This window comes from Lichenostomus cassidix, chromosome Z (genome assembly GCF_008360975.1).
Source record: "Lichenostomus cassidix isolate B80296 chromosome Z, HeHo_3.0, whole genome shotgun sequence".
Taxonomy (NCBI): Eukaryota; Metazoa; Chordata; class Aves; order Passeriformes; family Meliphagidae; genus Lichenostomus; species Lichenostomus cassidix.
Window position 1 is genome coordinate 28,568,863 of NC_139511.1, and position 16,009 is coordinate 28,584,871.

General features: G+C 37.0%; 1 protein-coding gene across 2 annotated transcripts in view; it reads right to left on the reverse strand.

Moving 5' to 3' along the window:
- The window catches only part of BDP1 (BDP1 general transcription factor IIIB subunit), a 57,047-nt gene that overhangs the window by 6,443 nt on the left and 34,595 nt on the right, over nucleotides 1-16,009 (reverse strand). Inside the window, exons 27-40 of one of the 2 annotated variants that reach the window (XM_085042614.1) lie at nucleotides 15,685-15,902; nucleotides 14,406-14,793; nucleotides 11,423-11,521; nucleotides 11,097-11,133; nucleotides 10,583-10,666; nucleotides 9,709-9,937; nucleotides 8,583-8,740; nucleotides 7,682-7,823; nucleotides 6,935-7,121; nucleotides 5,592-5,652; nucleotides 3,880-4,069; nucleotides 2,291-2,507; nucleotides 1,337-1,379; nucleotides 164-458 (exon numbers count right to left, since the gene is read on the reverse strand). In XM_085042614.1, the coding sequence (XP_084898740.1) occupies nucleotides 164-458; nucleotides 1,337-1,379; nucleotides 2,291-2,507; nucleotides 3,880-4,069; nucleotides 5,592-5,652; nucleotides 6,935-7,121; nucleotides 7,682-7,823; nucleotides 8,583-8,740; nucleotides 9,709-9,937; nucleotides 10,583-10,666; nucleotides 11,097-11,133; nucleotides 11,423-11,521; nucleotides 14,406-14,793; nucleotides 15,685-15,902 (2,348 nt within the window). Of the gene's footprint in view, nucleotides 1-25; nucleotides 459-1,336; nucleotides 1,380-2,290; nucleotides 2,508-3,879; nucleotides 4,070-5,591; nucleotides 5,653-6,934; nucleotides 7,122-7,681; nucleotides 7,824-8,582; nucleotides 8,741-9,708; nucleotides 9,938-10,582; nucleotides 10,667-11,096; nucleotides 11,134-11,422; nucleotides 11,522-14,405; nucleotides 14,794-15,684; nucleotides 15,903-16,009 lie in introns of those variants that run through there. The other variant, XM_085042613.1, reaches the window with a different exon arrangement.

Sequence of the window (16,009 nt, forward strand, 5' to 3'; positions counted from 1 at the left end):
AGAGCAGTCAGTATGATCCTTTCTAATTTGCACGAGAGTATAGATACAGTAACTCTTAGCCATGCGAGTCCCAAATAATGGTATTGATAAAAATGTCAACATAGAAACAAGATTTTTTTTTTACAGAACAAGCTGACAAAACATGATTGCAATTATTGCATACCTGAGTAATGGAGTTTTTGAAGATGATGCCGAGCTTCCAGAATGTTCCAACTGTGCAGATTCATGCACATTCTCCTGCTTTCCTTGTCCACTTATCTCTGCTTTTCTGTTAGAGGTTAATCTAGACATAACATCCTCTTCCTTTTTGGGTACTGGATTCTCAAGTGGTGCTTTCTCTAAACTCTCCAAAGTCTCAAGCTGGCTTCTCTCAGCCAGTTGTGACATGGACTCAGACACCAATACAGAAGTAATTACTTTTTCCTTTGTTGAAGACTCTGTTTTTGGAAAAGCATTCCCTGTTAAAGGAGTTGAGAGTCAAAGACTTCAGTGATAACCCAAGAGCCCAAAAAATGCATGTGATATTAAGATACCTTGCACCAATACAACAGACGGGGTGAATTTTTGTTCAGTCTTTTTTGTCTATTTATTTTTATAAGTCACCACTAAGAATTAAAAGTTCATGATCCTCTTTTAAAGCCTCTAAGATCATACAGATATTATAAGGAAAAGCTGGTAGAAGTGTGGTTTTAAGTTTTACAGCACAATCTTCCCCCTCTCATCCTTTACAGCACACTACAGAACTTAGTCTAGTCATCTAGCTGTTTAAGCTTCTACAATTTCCCTTAAAAGTCTTTTTCAGGGCAAAAATTGTAGTTCACCAACCCCTTCACAAGCTCAGATCACTGAAGATTGCATTGTCAGCAGTTCTGCTTTTACTCTGTTTAAAACAGATTAAGCTTCCAAACAACTACGTATCTTTTAACAGAAATGCAAAACAAAATAAATTACTTTGACACAGTGTGGTTAAAATGCCAGATCATACTTTTGATTAGTAGTGCTCTTTAACAGGCGGAAATATTTGTTTAAGATAACATGTTTAGTCAAAAAACCCTCTCAAATTTCACAAATAAACCAGCTACAGCAATGCTTTTAGAACCATTATTAAATTAGCAACCATTTATGTAATCCAGCACACGTAATTTATAGCAGAAAACATGGAACGGTGGTATAACATAGTTAGAATGGTGGTATTAGTGTATTAGGAAAATTTGTTTCTACTTATATGTTAGATGGCCTCGGACAGGACTTTTTAGCATGACAACCAGTATTAAGTTGTGATGCATTAAGCATTTACATTCAGTATACTTTGGTTTAAAAGTTTAAGTGTACCTACCAGAAGCTATCACTGGCACATCTGTGGATTTAATTGAATAACCCTGTAATTAAAGAAGAAAAAAAAAAAGAAGTTATTTCTTTGTTGCTCTCAGTACAGAAGAGACAATGAAGTTGATAAACTCATATCACACATGTACAGTTCTAAGCGCAGAACTGATACAGAAGACAGTGCAGCATCATTCATCACTTAACTCATTTCCTGAGCAGGCTTTTCAAGGTGTTTTTATGACAAATGACTCAAGACAAGGATGTTGAGATAAGAGATCAAAGACAGAAGAAGACTGTTATCCATCCCTTCCTAGAAAAGCTCTCCAAATCATGTGGGGAGCTACCACCCATTCCTTCACCAAGGTACACCATACAATCTTAGCCCACTTACAAAGATCAGTGGTAGTCACTGTCAAAAGCTTGATCATATTGTAAAAAAAGCACAGAAGGAAGCCGGAAATATAGTAGCTTGTTTTCACTGGCAGCTTGCTCTTTTAAACCAGTGCCTGCTATGTTAAAAATTGATAGGAACATATCTATCTAATGGCTTCTTCATCTAACAGACACAATGCAGATTCAAAACATCATTCAGTGAACCTAGACAGTCTGCCAGTCATCCAATATACCTCCAGAGTTTCCCCTCCTGCAATATCACTGTCGAAAAGGTGATGCAGAATGAACCAAGTAAGACATATTACCAGTCTGCGTACTAGGAAGTCTAATTAAAATAACCTGAGAACATACAGATTCTCAAAAAAACCTAATACTAAATAAACAGACACCCGAAACCTGTTGTAGATTTCAAAATTAGGAGCAATCTGTAGGTGTTGATTTTCCTTTTAAGTTGTATAGGCAGTACATATTTAAGCAAGTTACACCATTAAACAAGAAACATAATTAAAATGCTCTATTATGTGTTACGCATCTACCCCATGCACGAAAACTCACCCAATCATGATCTCACCTCGTAAGTGGTTTTCAATTTATCTTCCACTGCAACAGTAGACAGAGTTTTCTTGGAAGGAGGAAAATCATTCTCTTCAAGCTCAGCAGCTGACCGCTTTTGAGCTGTCTGCAACTTTGGAACAGGGTCTGCTGATGCACTCTCTAGTAGTTCGGTTTCCATAGGGATGTTTAAAGGTGCAGCAATTTCACCAGCTGTAGTTGTCAAGGATCCGATACTGTTTATATATAAAGTCATTATTGTGACTGTACAAGAAGCCAAAATTTACTCTGTGTAAGGTTTCTGTATGGAAATCACACATGAATCTATGGTGATACTCTTCCTTGCTTAATGTCAATATTAACTTCATATGCACCATTTACAACCAATTTTGTTGTGCTATCCAGAGTTAGTTTTTCTAGTCATAATTGAATCTAGTTTCTTTAGCTGTTTTATTTGAACTCTACTTGGTCTTTTCATACAACGTACAGATATGGCAACTTATCAATTGCCCAAGAAAATATGGTATTATTTATCTGCACAGTTGAAGCTCCACATACAGTACTATCTCAAAAGACATAAAAAGATATTCAGAGAAGCAGCAGAGACTAGACAAATAGGGTAGAGCAGTACAGGAATAGTGAAACAGAACATGTACTCTAACTCTGCCTGTCAGCAATTCTATTTATCATCAATAGTTCCACGGAAGGTAGAATTCTTACACTGTGTACCCAACATTCACTCAAAGACCTATCCTTTCAATAAAGAAATTATATTTATGTCTGATATCACAAGGTAAGATTCTCCACAATTACATGGAATTGCATCACATCTCTAGTTATGATCTAAGAACTTTATTATTAGTATAGTATTAGGGCTTTTGAGTTTTTTGCAACTTTGCAACAATTCCATCCTTCAGAATGTCTTTTTCCTCTGATTTTTTTTTCTCCCAAACTGAGAGATTTAGTTCAACTGCAATGTTGATGTAGCAGTTTTGTTACACTGCCTTGAGAGGTTCTACTTGTAAAACAAATTCAAACCCTTTTAGATTGCTGTAGACAAACCAGGTATTATTCTTTCAAGTAATTAATTAGTTTGTGTTTTCATCGTGTCTGCCTTTTGAACATACCACAAACTCAAAAAGAATAAGAATTTGTACCTACTATTTATCACTTTCTCCAGAAGACCATCTATATAAAAAACCTGGAAGAGCAATTAATAAACAGCTACTCTACAAAACTCTTAAAGTACTGTAAAAATACTTAGATTCTTTCATTTCAATTGCTTTGCACTAGGAGTATCCGTGGCAGAATAAGGCTCAGGCTGGACAAATGACTTCTACTAAAAAGGAAGACTTGCTCTAAAAGGTAAATAAGAATTAAGGTGACACCAAAATCCCAGCTAACTAAAACACTAACTTTAAAGCACATATAAAATCTTCCTCAAATCTGATCAGAGCTCTTTTTGCTTTCTTAATTCTCTAACCAGTCTGTCAAAATTACTACCTCTTGCATTTTTTCTTTTCAGAAGTTCTAATCTGCACTGCACATTCAGAGAACAATGAAGGTATACAAAAAGTGTTTCACTTTGGTAAAAAATAAAGCATTTACCTGTCCACTTCAGTCGCAGCTATTTCACTTGCATTTATTGGGCTGGTAAGGATTGGGGCTGGTAGTACTGATTCTGAAGTTTGTTCCAGCATAACAGATGCATCAAACTCTTTGGAGTCAGCTGGGATTTCCACCAATGTTAAAATGAATGTCTGTTCTTCCTCTGGACATCGATGATCATCATTCACTACTATAATTTCTTTCAGGGAAATGAAGAAATAAACTATTAATCAAATATGAAATCATATTGTTCTCTTCATGTCCCTGAAGAGAACTACATGGCGTACTGAAATTTTAGGCACTCATTTCTCCATTGAAAAAAAGCAGTGGGCATATTCTTGAGACAATATGTTTCCTGTCTTCTTAGATGAGACACACATTGTCATCTCCTGGCACCTATTCATTGCAGTGGAATCCTGATTACCATTAAAAATGCCTAGTAACAATGAAGATTTTTAAATGGGTGTTCTAGCATTAAACAGCAATTTGCAGTTTAATTCAACTTGTGTTGTGGTGGTCAAATGGCCCTCTGTCTTTAATTCCATCTCTCAAGTATTAAGAGTTACTTCTTTAAATGGCACGTGTCTGCTGTTTTGAAGGTAAACACAGGATTTTTCCCCTCACTGCAGATTGGCAGAAGAGGATCTGAGAAGCACAATCTTGAATTCAATAGCTTAAAAATATGAATAATTTAATCAAACAGACATTAACGGATAACTGCCAATTGCCATCTGTTAGAATTTAAGGAATGAATATTTGTAAAGTTTTCAAAGGATAGAAAACAACAATGGTACTCCATTATTTAAGACTGCTCGCAATGATGTAAAGCTGTTATTTCAACCTCAGCTTGCTTGGGTTCTTCATCTAATGAAATATGATTTAAGATGCTTCATCCCAAGATTCTTGCAATAATAGAGGACAGCAACAGATGTCTAAGAAGAAGTATTAGCCGCATCTGTTGCACAAGCTCATGAGTTACAGCTTTGGGCTGCAGTTTCCATGTAAAGTAAGTATTCTGTGCTTCTCTCACCATCACTATCCCATACATTAGACAAGCAGTGGTTCCAAACCGACTGTGTTTCCATTTGTTCTAGGGAAAAGCAGCCATCGCCTTCATAACTTTCATCACACCTGATCAGTTACGCATTAACCTGTTGACTCAGTACAGCTAAAGAAGGAAGTTTGATTGTCTTTCTTACACTTCTCTTCTTCTCTCCTGCTCTACACTTGGACAGCAGAGCCCTCCTACTCGCACAACCCTGACAACAGCATTTACTTGATAACTTCATGAGCAACTATAGCTCACTAAGCTGGTGGAAAACTACACAGTTTCTGTGTCATGTTCGGTTTTTGGCGGGTGAGTCAGAGGTGCATAATGGGCTCTAAAACTGCTATACCTACCACAAGGTAAGCAGCAGGAGCTCACAGCACAGAAAAGTTAACAAGTTTCCCTTCTACTGATATTTAAACTCAATAAAGGGCCATAGAAAAAGTCTAGTTTCTGTTAATGAAATGTAATGACAAGAGGCTAGGGAGGGGAATGTAGCTGTGCTGTGGATCATTATTTGTGTTCATGAAACAGATTTATGAATCATGTAAATGAAAATTTTAATTTTTTTAAATGAAAATTTTAGGGTTTTTATTAATCTTTTATTAACTGCAAGATACCCAAGTGTGGGCTTTTGCTAACTCTGAATATTAGCACATTATACCTGAAGTTTCTTCTGTGCTGCTTATGCAGTGTTGTTGAGCATCCTGAGCACAAGCTTCATTCTAGAAACAACACAGTTGAAATAAAACAACTTAATAAATCTGGGAAATAACTCTAGGAAACAGGAAGAAACAAAGCATGTCAAATGCTGAAGAGCCAAAAAATCTAATCACATCATCATTATTACATTTGTCACTTTTCACTTCTACCTGTTCTAGGCTGAAGAGTATTAGCCTGAAAAGGACAAGAAACACTGGGGAAATATAAAATTTATATTCAGCTCATTGTCTGTATTGATGGTTTGTCAAAATAAATTTATATTTCCTACAGCACAACTCTGTCAGAGATGACTCACATGATAAATTGTTCAGTGGCACTAAGAAAGCAGATTTCTACAACCCTTAACAAACCACTGAGCGCCAAAGAAAAACACAAAGCTCTGCAGCTCATCTATCCCTTCCGTTCTATGATTTGTTCCTTTGCCAAACCAGGAATAATCTACAGCAAGTTGCCTTTTCTCATACTCTCTGCCAAGCCTGTAAGAGCCACATCATTCTTGCATGTTGTTCTAATATGAAATTACTCTTGACAGATCAGCCTGCTGCACTGGGGGAACAATCTTCTATGCATCAGCTGTTCCACCATAACTACGTCCTCATTGATCTCAGACAGCACCAGAAAACCTGAGGGAACTGAGAATGAACCTTTCTCTCACGAAGAAATAGGTAACTCTCATTTGTAGTGGAACATGGACACACAAACTACTGCAAAGAAACAGATGTGAAAGACATATTGTTTGTCCATGACAATATACAGGATGATGATTTACATTATATATATATATATATATATATATGTAAAAATATGCAAAATACATACATGCCATATAATAATACGCATTAAAAGCTTGGATTTAAAAAAAAAAAGAGAAAGAGCATAACAAAGGATGCAGTTTGTTTTGAATAAAGCAAATGAAAGTGACAGTGAACATGCTCCTCCAAGCAGTAATATTTTAACTTCATTTTAATTTAAACAAATATCACAGTAAGAAGTCACACTGAATGGATACATGAATCCTAGGTAACTTCTTCCATCAAGACTCCTTAAAGATTCCAAACAATTTTGCTAATGCATATCACTTGTTGATGGAATGTTCTACACAGAGTTTGCAAACATTAAGTGCGTCTGAAAGAGTATTTGGATATATCCCTGCAAAAAACCAAGTTTCATTTACCAGCTGAAGTACCAGGTCTTTAGAACAGGTCAGTACATTTGCACTGAAAACCTCTTTCTTTACAGAACTTCAGAAAGTGGACACTTCTGGACTGTAATTAAGTTCCTTACCTGAGTAAAGTTGATTGTACATATATTGTGCTCAAGAGGACAAGGACTTTGCTCAGGAAGTTCATCCACAGAACTTGGATTTGGACAATCCTCTAGCCCAAGGTGTGATTTTTCAGGTTTTGATGATGCGGTTAGAGGTCTTAAATCTCCTAAATATCCACAAGCATCTCTTCTCTGTTTTTCTGTTCTGCAAGGTATATAGCTAGTTAATTTGAATCCAAGTGAAGATATCCTGTGCACATGCTTAATTCGGTGCTTAATTTTTTTAATACAAAGCATATGTAATTACAGGGAAACAAAGCACCTGTTTAAAAACTACATCATTCTACTAAACAGAATACATAATCTTTGAACAAGTCTACAAGAAGAATTTCAGGGAAAGGCCTCTAACTCCAAAAATGGAGACATTCCTACTAAAAATACAACCAATCAGCTTACAAACTCATTAACATTTCTAGATGGATCAACTCCTTAACATTTCCATGCAGTTTCATGGAAGAAGTTAAGCAGCAAGGTAATTACTAACTTCTGAAATAGCAAACGTAAGTTAATGTCTTACCACCAAAAGCTGTATTACAACATGCAAGGGAGAAAAACCCAAAGCCTAAACTGTAGGCTATCTGTATAAACATACACAGTGTCTGTGAGCACTGTTTCCATTAAAGTTGCATACTACACCTGAACTTCAGCTGCGTATTTTAAGAGATAGTAGGAAAAACGTCAGTATTAATTGATGAGTCTTCCTACCTCTCAGCTTTGTCTACTTGCTTGGTAAGTTCCATACTTCCAGCTGCAAAGTCATAAAGAACTGAAGAATCATCAGCATCTGGTCTGACTGGTTCTAGTTCCACCTTCTGCATTTCTGCAGTACCCCTCAGAGTTGTAGGATCTAAGTTTTATAAGAATATAAATTAAAATAATGTCTTTTTGGTCTGCAGGTATATATATATATTCATACTATTTTTTACATATAAGCTTGTATATATTAAAATTCTGTACAATGTTTAGAAACTACATCATTCTACTAAATGTATATTAGTAGTATATATATGTTAGTATATAAATGTATAGTAGTATATATATAGTAGTATATGAATGCATATAAGTGTATACTATGTATACACATATACATAAATGTGCATATGTATATTTGGTCTTATTTATATAAGGCACACACATATGTCATCTTGCCTTTCATATCTTGTGCATTTTACCAGTGAGATGAAGATAATTAAGAGTTTGAAGACTACCTTTTTTGCAACTGCTTTAAAAACACAAGTCAGTTCTTTCTATCTCCTTTTTTACTTTTAATGGAAGGAAATAACAGTAAGTAATAAGTAATAACAGAAATGAAGTGCACTGTAATGGACTGTATTTCTGTAATTGGCAGTCCAGTAATTCAAGTGCTTTCCAGGTAATTTAATACCTGCAGAAAAAAACTCCTACTCAAATTCCATTTAATTTTATACTGAAAGGCATACTTATATGTAAAACTATATCACAAATGGGTACCTGCTTTACAATGGTGGTGTACCATCTGTGAACATGAACAAATATTGAAGGCTTTCAGCTTAATTTAATTTCATTAATAGATGTGCATCTATCTGAATAACCATTTTCATAGTCCTAAGATAAGAAACAGGCTTACCAATTTGAATTTGCTCTAATTGTTCCATGAGTACATTTGTGTTAAGTAATTCCTGCCTCATGTTTTCATTGAACCTCAATATTCCAGAGGCTGGCTCAGGCTCCAGGTGTCCTCCTCCTGTCAGTCTCATATTATTCACCATAGGCAAAGAGCTATCACTGCAAGTAAAAGGAAAAATGCCATGAAGAGTTCTTGATTTTTGACAGCTAGTGAAGAGAAGATATACGAGATACACGGTAGATCAGACAACGGAGACCTGAAATGCAGGCTGCAACTGGCACAGGAGGCAGAAAACTGTTTGGCAGAATAAAAAAAATAAAAATCATCTGGGAATTGAAACAGACAGGTATGCTGCCAACTAATATATTCCCTATGTAAACAGAGAAAAAAAAAGAATAATTGAAATGTTCAAATAACAGGAGAAGATCAGAAATCTAATACTGATCACATGGTAGTAAGTTCTGGTTTAATAATGTAGTTAAACTGGATGCAAAATTAAGTATCTTGGATTATGATTTTTCAGAAGAGTATAACCTCATAGTTTGTTTAAGCAATCAACAAGTTAAATAGTCTTTCAAATAATACATGATCACCAGCATCTGTTTCTCTGGAAAAGTGTCCCATTAATCTATCTTGTAATCCACAAGTACAAAATTATAAAAGATAAATCACTAAAAACCATATTGATAGAAGATCAGCTGGTTTCCTGCCATCCCTTTGCTCCAAATCTTTGATCTACACCCCACAGCAGCAGTGACACTTTAAGCAATTTGCCTTGGTATGATCAGCTGTACAGAACTTTGCGAAAAAGAGGTTGGTAATTAACAGTGATCCAGTACAACTTAGTTTGCTTTTTTTTTTCCTCCCCACCCTCTTCCTCTGTAAACTTTATTTCATGAGAGAAAAACTAGTTCTATATCCCCAAAATTACAGAGAAACACTTTGTGAAAATTGTAAGAAAGAGACGAAAGGAGCTTTTGCAGATTGCATACCAAATTACATGAACTGAGAAATCTTTACTAAGGCAAGACTGCTTGCAAATCAGTGAAAATGCTAGAAGGAACACAGCAAAATAAGTAGGGTAAGAAGATCTCTCTCACTAAAGAATATGAAGTAGTAATTTAACCTTGTATCAGCAGCATCCTTCTCCGAATATTCTTCTACACCTATTATTGTGCCAGTGATTTGATTCTCTACACTGACGTTTCCATCCTCAGAAGGCAGGAATTCCTTGACAGAAGTGTCTGAAGCAAGCAAATACTGACTAGAAGTCCTGTTTTCTTTGGAGCAGGTCTGAGTTACAAGGCTATTAGCCATGTCCAACTCATCTTGAGCAGGTGACATGTGTGTCTGTTCTGGTTTTAACAACAAACAGAACGGGAAAACATAATTTAAAACACTCAGGTTTGGCATGTATATAAAGCTATATAACTTCAAGCCCCATTTAACAAAGTTTGTCCTCTCTAAAGATACAAATTCAAATCCCAGAAAAATACAGTCCTAAAAGAATGCTTTTGGCAGTAAGAACACAAAAACTAGCATTCCATCAATGAAAGTAGGTAATAAATGCTAAACAAAATGTATTAAAAAGATCCAGGTAATTTCAGGTTGAGTCTACTGAGGGTGAAAAAGCTATGCTTCACATTAGAGGTCTGAAAAGATCACTGAAAGTTACAGTCATTTAAGCTTGATCCCTGTCTTTTGTCCAGTTTATGTGACCAGATCAATTCAAACATGTCCTTCCTAAAACAGGTCACAGAAACAACCTTCTGGCAGCAATGCAGTTGGCAGTATCCAGTAGGGTGCCTGCCTTTTTCCAGCCAACTTGCACTAGCTAGACTCATTATGTGTTACAATGCAACAGGACTAAAAACATAAAAGATTCTTGATTCCTGCTATGCAGCATCATGTGGAAGAGCTTTGCAGCTTCTGCTCCAATCCTCCTTAGATGGACCCAGAAAGCATGAGAGCAAAGCTTTGTCCCATAAATCAGATCATACCTTCAGTGCCTGTTTGTAACTGGAAATTTGGATCACCCATTGCAAGTAAAGTCATAGCAGCTTCAGTGCTTCCATCATTCACTCCTGTGAAGTTGTTCACACACATTAGAAGTCACAAGCATATCAACCAGAAATCCACTAAACTATACTCAAAAAGCATTTGACACTACTACCAATACAGTAAAGTACATATTTTTTAAATTGACCATATTTATGAATCAGAATGTTTGTTGACAAGCAGCCATTTTCTTTCAGTAAATTCAAACTACTGTTAAGAAACACTGAGCAGCAACATGACTGCCTTTAATGGTGTACTGGATACAGGTGGCAAGGTGTTGGCAGCAGGGGGCTGCCCTGGACACAGCCAGTTCCAACTGACCCACTGCAGGACACAGCTGAGCCTGTCAGCCAAGATGGTGGCACCTCTTGGAAACATATTTTAAGAAAGGGGAAAATGTATATATTGGTAGCAAGTTAACAGGAAATACATGAGCAAGACTGTTTCATATCCTACCTTTGTCCACGTCTGGATTTTCATGTATGGTCATTTCCTTAAATACAAAGAAAAACAGTATCACAGTTCTATATAAAATGACCCCATAATTTTAATTAAATGCTTACAGTTAAATTCTGTACCAACACGTTACTCTGGTTTTAAGGCTAACAATATTTACTTACATAGCTCTCCCACAGCTATGCCTCTTATATCTGTGTGGGATAGGCAGCAGTTTAATAAGCTACACAGTTACATGCAGACATAGCAACAAGTGACTGTTGAAATAGCTTTGTATGAACAATAAAACAAACAAAAGACATTCTTACAGATGTTGAGATGCTTACTTTTTCTTCCCTCTGTACTACTGGTTGGACAGATGCATGAAAAAGACCTTCAGCATCAGTAGCCACCTGCGCATCTGGGATATTCACAGATATTTCCAGCTGTAAAAATAATTTTAAAATTATTTCAGTGCAACAGATGCAAAAGAAAATCTGTCAAATGCAAATTTTTACAAACCTCATATGTTTAACAGATGTTCAACATCTAAAGGGGTCCTTCCCAAAGATCCTGTTTTCTGAAGGCAGCAGTGGTATGAACAGGAGCCAGAACAGGTAGTGGTACTTGCAGCTAAGCGGATGCATCAGACATCCTGAGGCCTTGTTTCTAGTCACTCTTTTCTCCACCAAACTAATTTATGCAGGTGAGATTTTTTATGGTGACTGTTAATCTCAAATGGGTTTTGTTAGTTTTCACTTTTTCTGCTTTTTAAGTCTTCAGGAAGGAAAAACAGTTCAGCCTTTTTTCCAAAGCAAGATAGGGAATAGACATACCCACACACAGAAACACAACCACTCACCATTTTACCTATTTTTTTTCCTATTCTTTAACACTGTATTTTCACTGAGAACTTCAGACATTTGATATTTTCAGAAATCAGGACTTGAAATTTGACAGAAAGTTTACAATATTTCCAGAGAAGTTCTCACATAAAGCACTGCTTAATCTGGGTTGCCCTCAAAGGCCTGCACTTTTACAGATGCTTTTTTCTGACCTATTTCAATTTTACAACAGCCGAGTCCTCAGGTATCTGACCATATCCCTCACTAGTACTCATGTCTCTTATGTGTTAAACCAGGCCACTTGTTAAAACATCACTACATATAATATATATTACACATCTTTGAAATCAAAGATTAAGCAAAAGTTTCCATGCAGCATCCTCACTGCCCATTATTATTTTAGAGGTTCCCCTGGTGTTTTGACTGAGCTTTACATTATTCTGCTGTTTCACCTAGAGAAACACTGTGATTAATTCAGGAGACAAGAAAAACCAGGATTTCAATGGGAGAAAAGGACTAGCAAAAGTAGTAAGCAAAAAAGCACTAGAAAGCAAAAACCACTGAAGTGAATGCAAAGTAGTGATGATAGGGGGAAAAAAAGAAAAATGTCTAAGCCTTTGAACACAATCCCTTCCAAGGATTTGAACAGAGTACACTATTCCCAAACCTCCCCAGTTCTGACACCAAAAAATGTATGTCCTTTCCCCTCTGGTGATTGGTCTAAGTAGATACAATACTATGTCTTGCTACACCATGTCCTGATTACATGTCCTGATTACATGTCTTGCTTACATGTCTTGAATGTTACAGGATCAAGTTTAATACAGCTTAAGGGTGCTCATGAAATATAGGCCTGCATTCCAGGCATTAAGTTTCCAACTCTACAAATGCTCTATGAAAGAGTAAAAAAGTATAGTACTTGAAAAAACTAACAAATATGTAGATGGTCTCTCATTGACAGCATCAGGGACTGTGGCCCATTGATCTGCCCCTGCCAGAGAGAGAAAGAACACCCTTGAATGGACTGCATCCCGTGGAGAATCCACACTGAAGCCTGGGCTAGGAAGGAGTGGAATTCACCACACCACCTAATTCTACTGCGTGAACCAAGGCAACAATGGCTGGACATTTTAATGGATACCCATTTAAACTTTTTTAACCTGTCATCTCAATCATATGTTACAGTAAGAAGAACATTAATCAAGAGAAAACAGGCCTCACAAGAAACCAGGCAAGTACAGCTGTCACTGACCTGAGCTGGCTTTAGTATCCAAAACTCAACACAGCATGCCACCTCTCCTGAGCAACCATGTCATACATGGAGCCCAAGGCATAGATTAAACAACTCAAAAGGCCATTTGATGGGCATTTTAAGGTGAGGGGGCAGAGCACAGACCAAGGGAATGATAGCCATATGTTCATCAAAGAACAGAAGCGGTGACTAATAAGGACGTACTGGATAGTGTAAGACCTGGGCATGACAGAAATGGCATGAAAAAAAGGGTGAAGATTGTACTGAGTGAGGCTGGGATGCAGTTAATTTTCTTCATACTAGCCCACATAGTGCTGTGTTTTGATTTTAAAATTACAACAGTGTTGGTAACACAGCAATGTTTTTGCTGTTCCTGCCCAGTGTCAAAGCTTTTCTTCCTGCTCTTTTACCCAGCAAGGAGGCCAGGGCTAAGCACGAGGTCAGGAGAGCACACAGTTAGGACATCTGACCCAAGCTGAACAAAGGGAAATTCTGTATCATATGATGACATACTCAGCAATAAAAGCTCAGGGAGAGGAGGGGAAAGAGAAGGCCATTTGTGGTTAGGGCATTTGTCTTCCAAAGTTACTCTTACACAGACTGAGGCCCTGCTTTCCAGGAAGTAACCCGACAATGCAAAGTAGCAAACAAATTCCTTATTTTACCTTTTATTAACATGCAACTTTTCCTTCATGTATGCAACTGTGTTTAGATCAATAGAGAAATCTTCTGACCCTCCTTCTAATTTGTCCTTGTCCCACAGGAGAAGGGAGTGAGCAAGCAGATGTGTGGGTCTAGCGGCTAATCACATCAGCCTACCTGACAGTTAAAAATTTCTTGGCAAGGGGGACATGGCATACAGAAATATTTCCCTCATCCCCTCATTTCCTAACATTCAAGTATGAAATTGAAGTGCTCCATTTGATCCATCTTGGGCCTCCAAACACACGGATAAACATGGTAGTCTGGGGATATATGCAATCCCAATAAACAAAACGGTGAGTAGCCTGCAGACCTGAATACAGTTTGCAAACATAATTACATAACTGAAGTTTACACTGATGAGGTATTAACTTCAAAACCAAGTGTATGTGCCAAGTACCATCCCTGCTACTCCCAACACCATTCTTAACTTGAACTCAGATAAAACCCAAACACTCAGAAATACAATTAGAATAAAATCTTTTTGAACAATCAGAACAAAATAACATGCAGAACCCAGCTACACAATACCTCCTCCATGGTTTCCTGTATCTGCACAGGAATTGGTTTCGGAGATCGAAGACCTATAGGAACAAACACTGGAGCCTTGTTTACTTCCTCTGGTGCAAAGCATTCATCTTCATCATCAAGTGCAAAGTCATCCAACTCCTCATCATCCTCCTCTTGAGAAGCTCGGAGGGTGACAAAGGTTATCTTTGAACTTCTGGGTTCCTTCCCAGTTTTTCTTCTCTGTGTAGTTTTCAAACCTTTGCCTCTAGTAACACTCAGTTTAGCTTCTTGCCTTTGACTCCCCTTCTCACTGCAATCAGCCTCACATTCAGAGGCAGAAATAGCAGCTCTTGGCTCCAACACATGTTCTGGCAGTGATGTCAATTTTGATGATCTCCTGAACTGCCTTCTAAAGTACAGAACAAAAACAATAAAACATTCCAAAACCAGGAACACCACAATTCAAAACAAACTCAATTAAATAAAAAAGTTATCATTGTGACCCACAATGCAAAGTATTTACTTCTTAACTTAATAGTGACAAATAAGCATTTAGTCTGAAATTTAATTTCTTCATGTGTACATAAAGTACTAATTGTAAATGTGTATTAAGCAGTTTCAGAATGATGGAAATCTTCACAATTAAACTTACAGAATTCTTTGATTAGAAAAGTATGAAATCATTTTAATTTTGAGGGATGTGGAAGTCACATACTTTTTAAGTCATGGGAAGACTTCCAGTTGCTTTTACATTAGAAGTCCCAAACTATGATACTTTAGTTGATCAGACTATTGTTCACAAATTGAAACTGTTAGATGATAACTACTTATCTGCTTTGGTTTCTCAGACAGCAATCTCTTCAGTAAACAGTTGCCTGTTTCCTTCCTCAAAATCATGGGTACAACCACTTTAAGTATCAAAAGTGATTACAAACTTCCCCTCAAAACATCCTCCTTGGTAAAATGATGGGGAGTGGAAGCAAATGGCAGCAGAGGACACTTCTAGCACAAAGTTTCTCTTTAGGTTAATCCCACAATCCCTATGGCCCCAAATATGTGTACTTCAAAGTCCTCCTGTATAAAATTAGGAATTTCTGTTGAAACCATGGGATGGATTGGTGAGAGTGCTGGCTGTGTTCGTTTTATGAGAATACAGGCAGGGTAAGAGACATAAGGATATCTGCATGCACCTGCTAAGTCAGACAAGCACTGACATACTGCATGAACACATAACACACTGCAGAACTATGGCAAATAATTATCAATCAGTTGAGTTTACAAACCAAAACAGTTGTTTTACCTTGTAAGACTGTCTGTATGTTTTTCCTGAGAAGCAGAAAGCTGAGAATCATCCCCTTGTTCCACTTGACTCTCACTCTCTGATGATCTCTCTGGAGACTGGAGTGCAATATCCTGCCTGATTCTCTTACAAGACGTTTCTTCAACATTCTCTGTAAAATTGTGTTTTCTTGCAGATTCTGATAAGGATCCAGCTTCCACTATGTTACTGGAGTTTTGCTGAAGGAGATACAGAGAAGATAATTACTACCATATTAAGTGCCAAACATTTATAACCAGTTTTGGTGACAAAAACATTTAAAGAACACAGTTTGAGGATCTTGAGA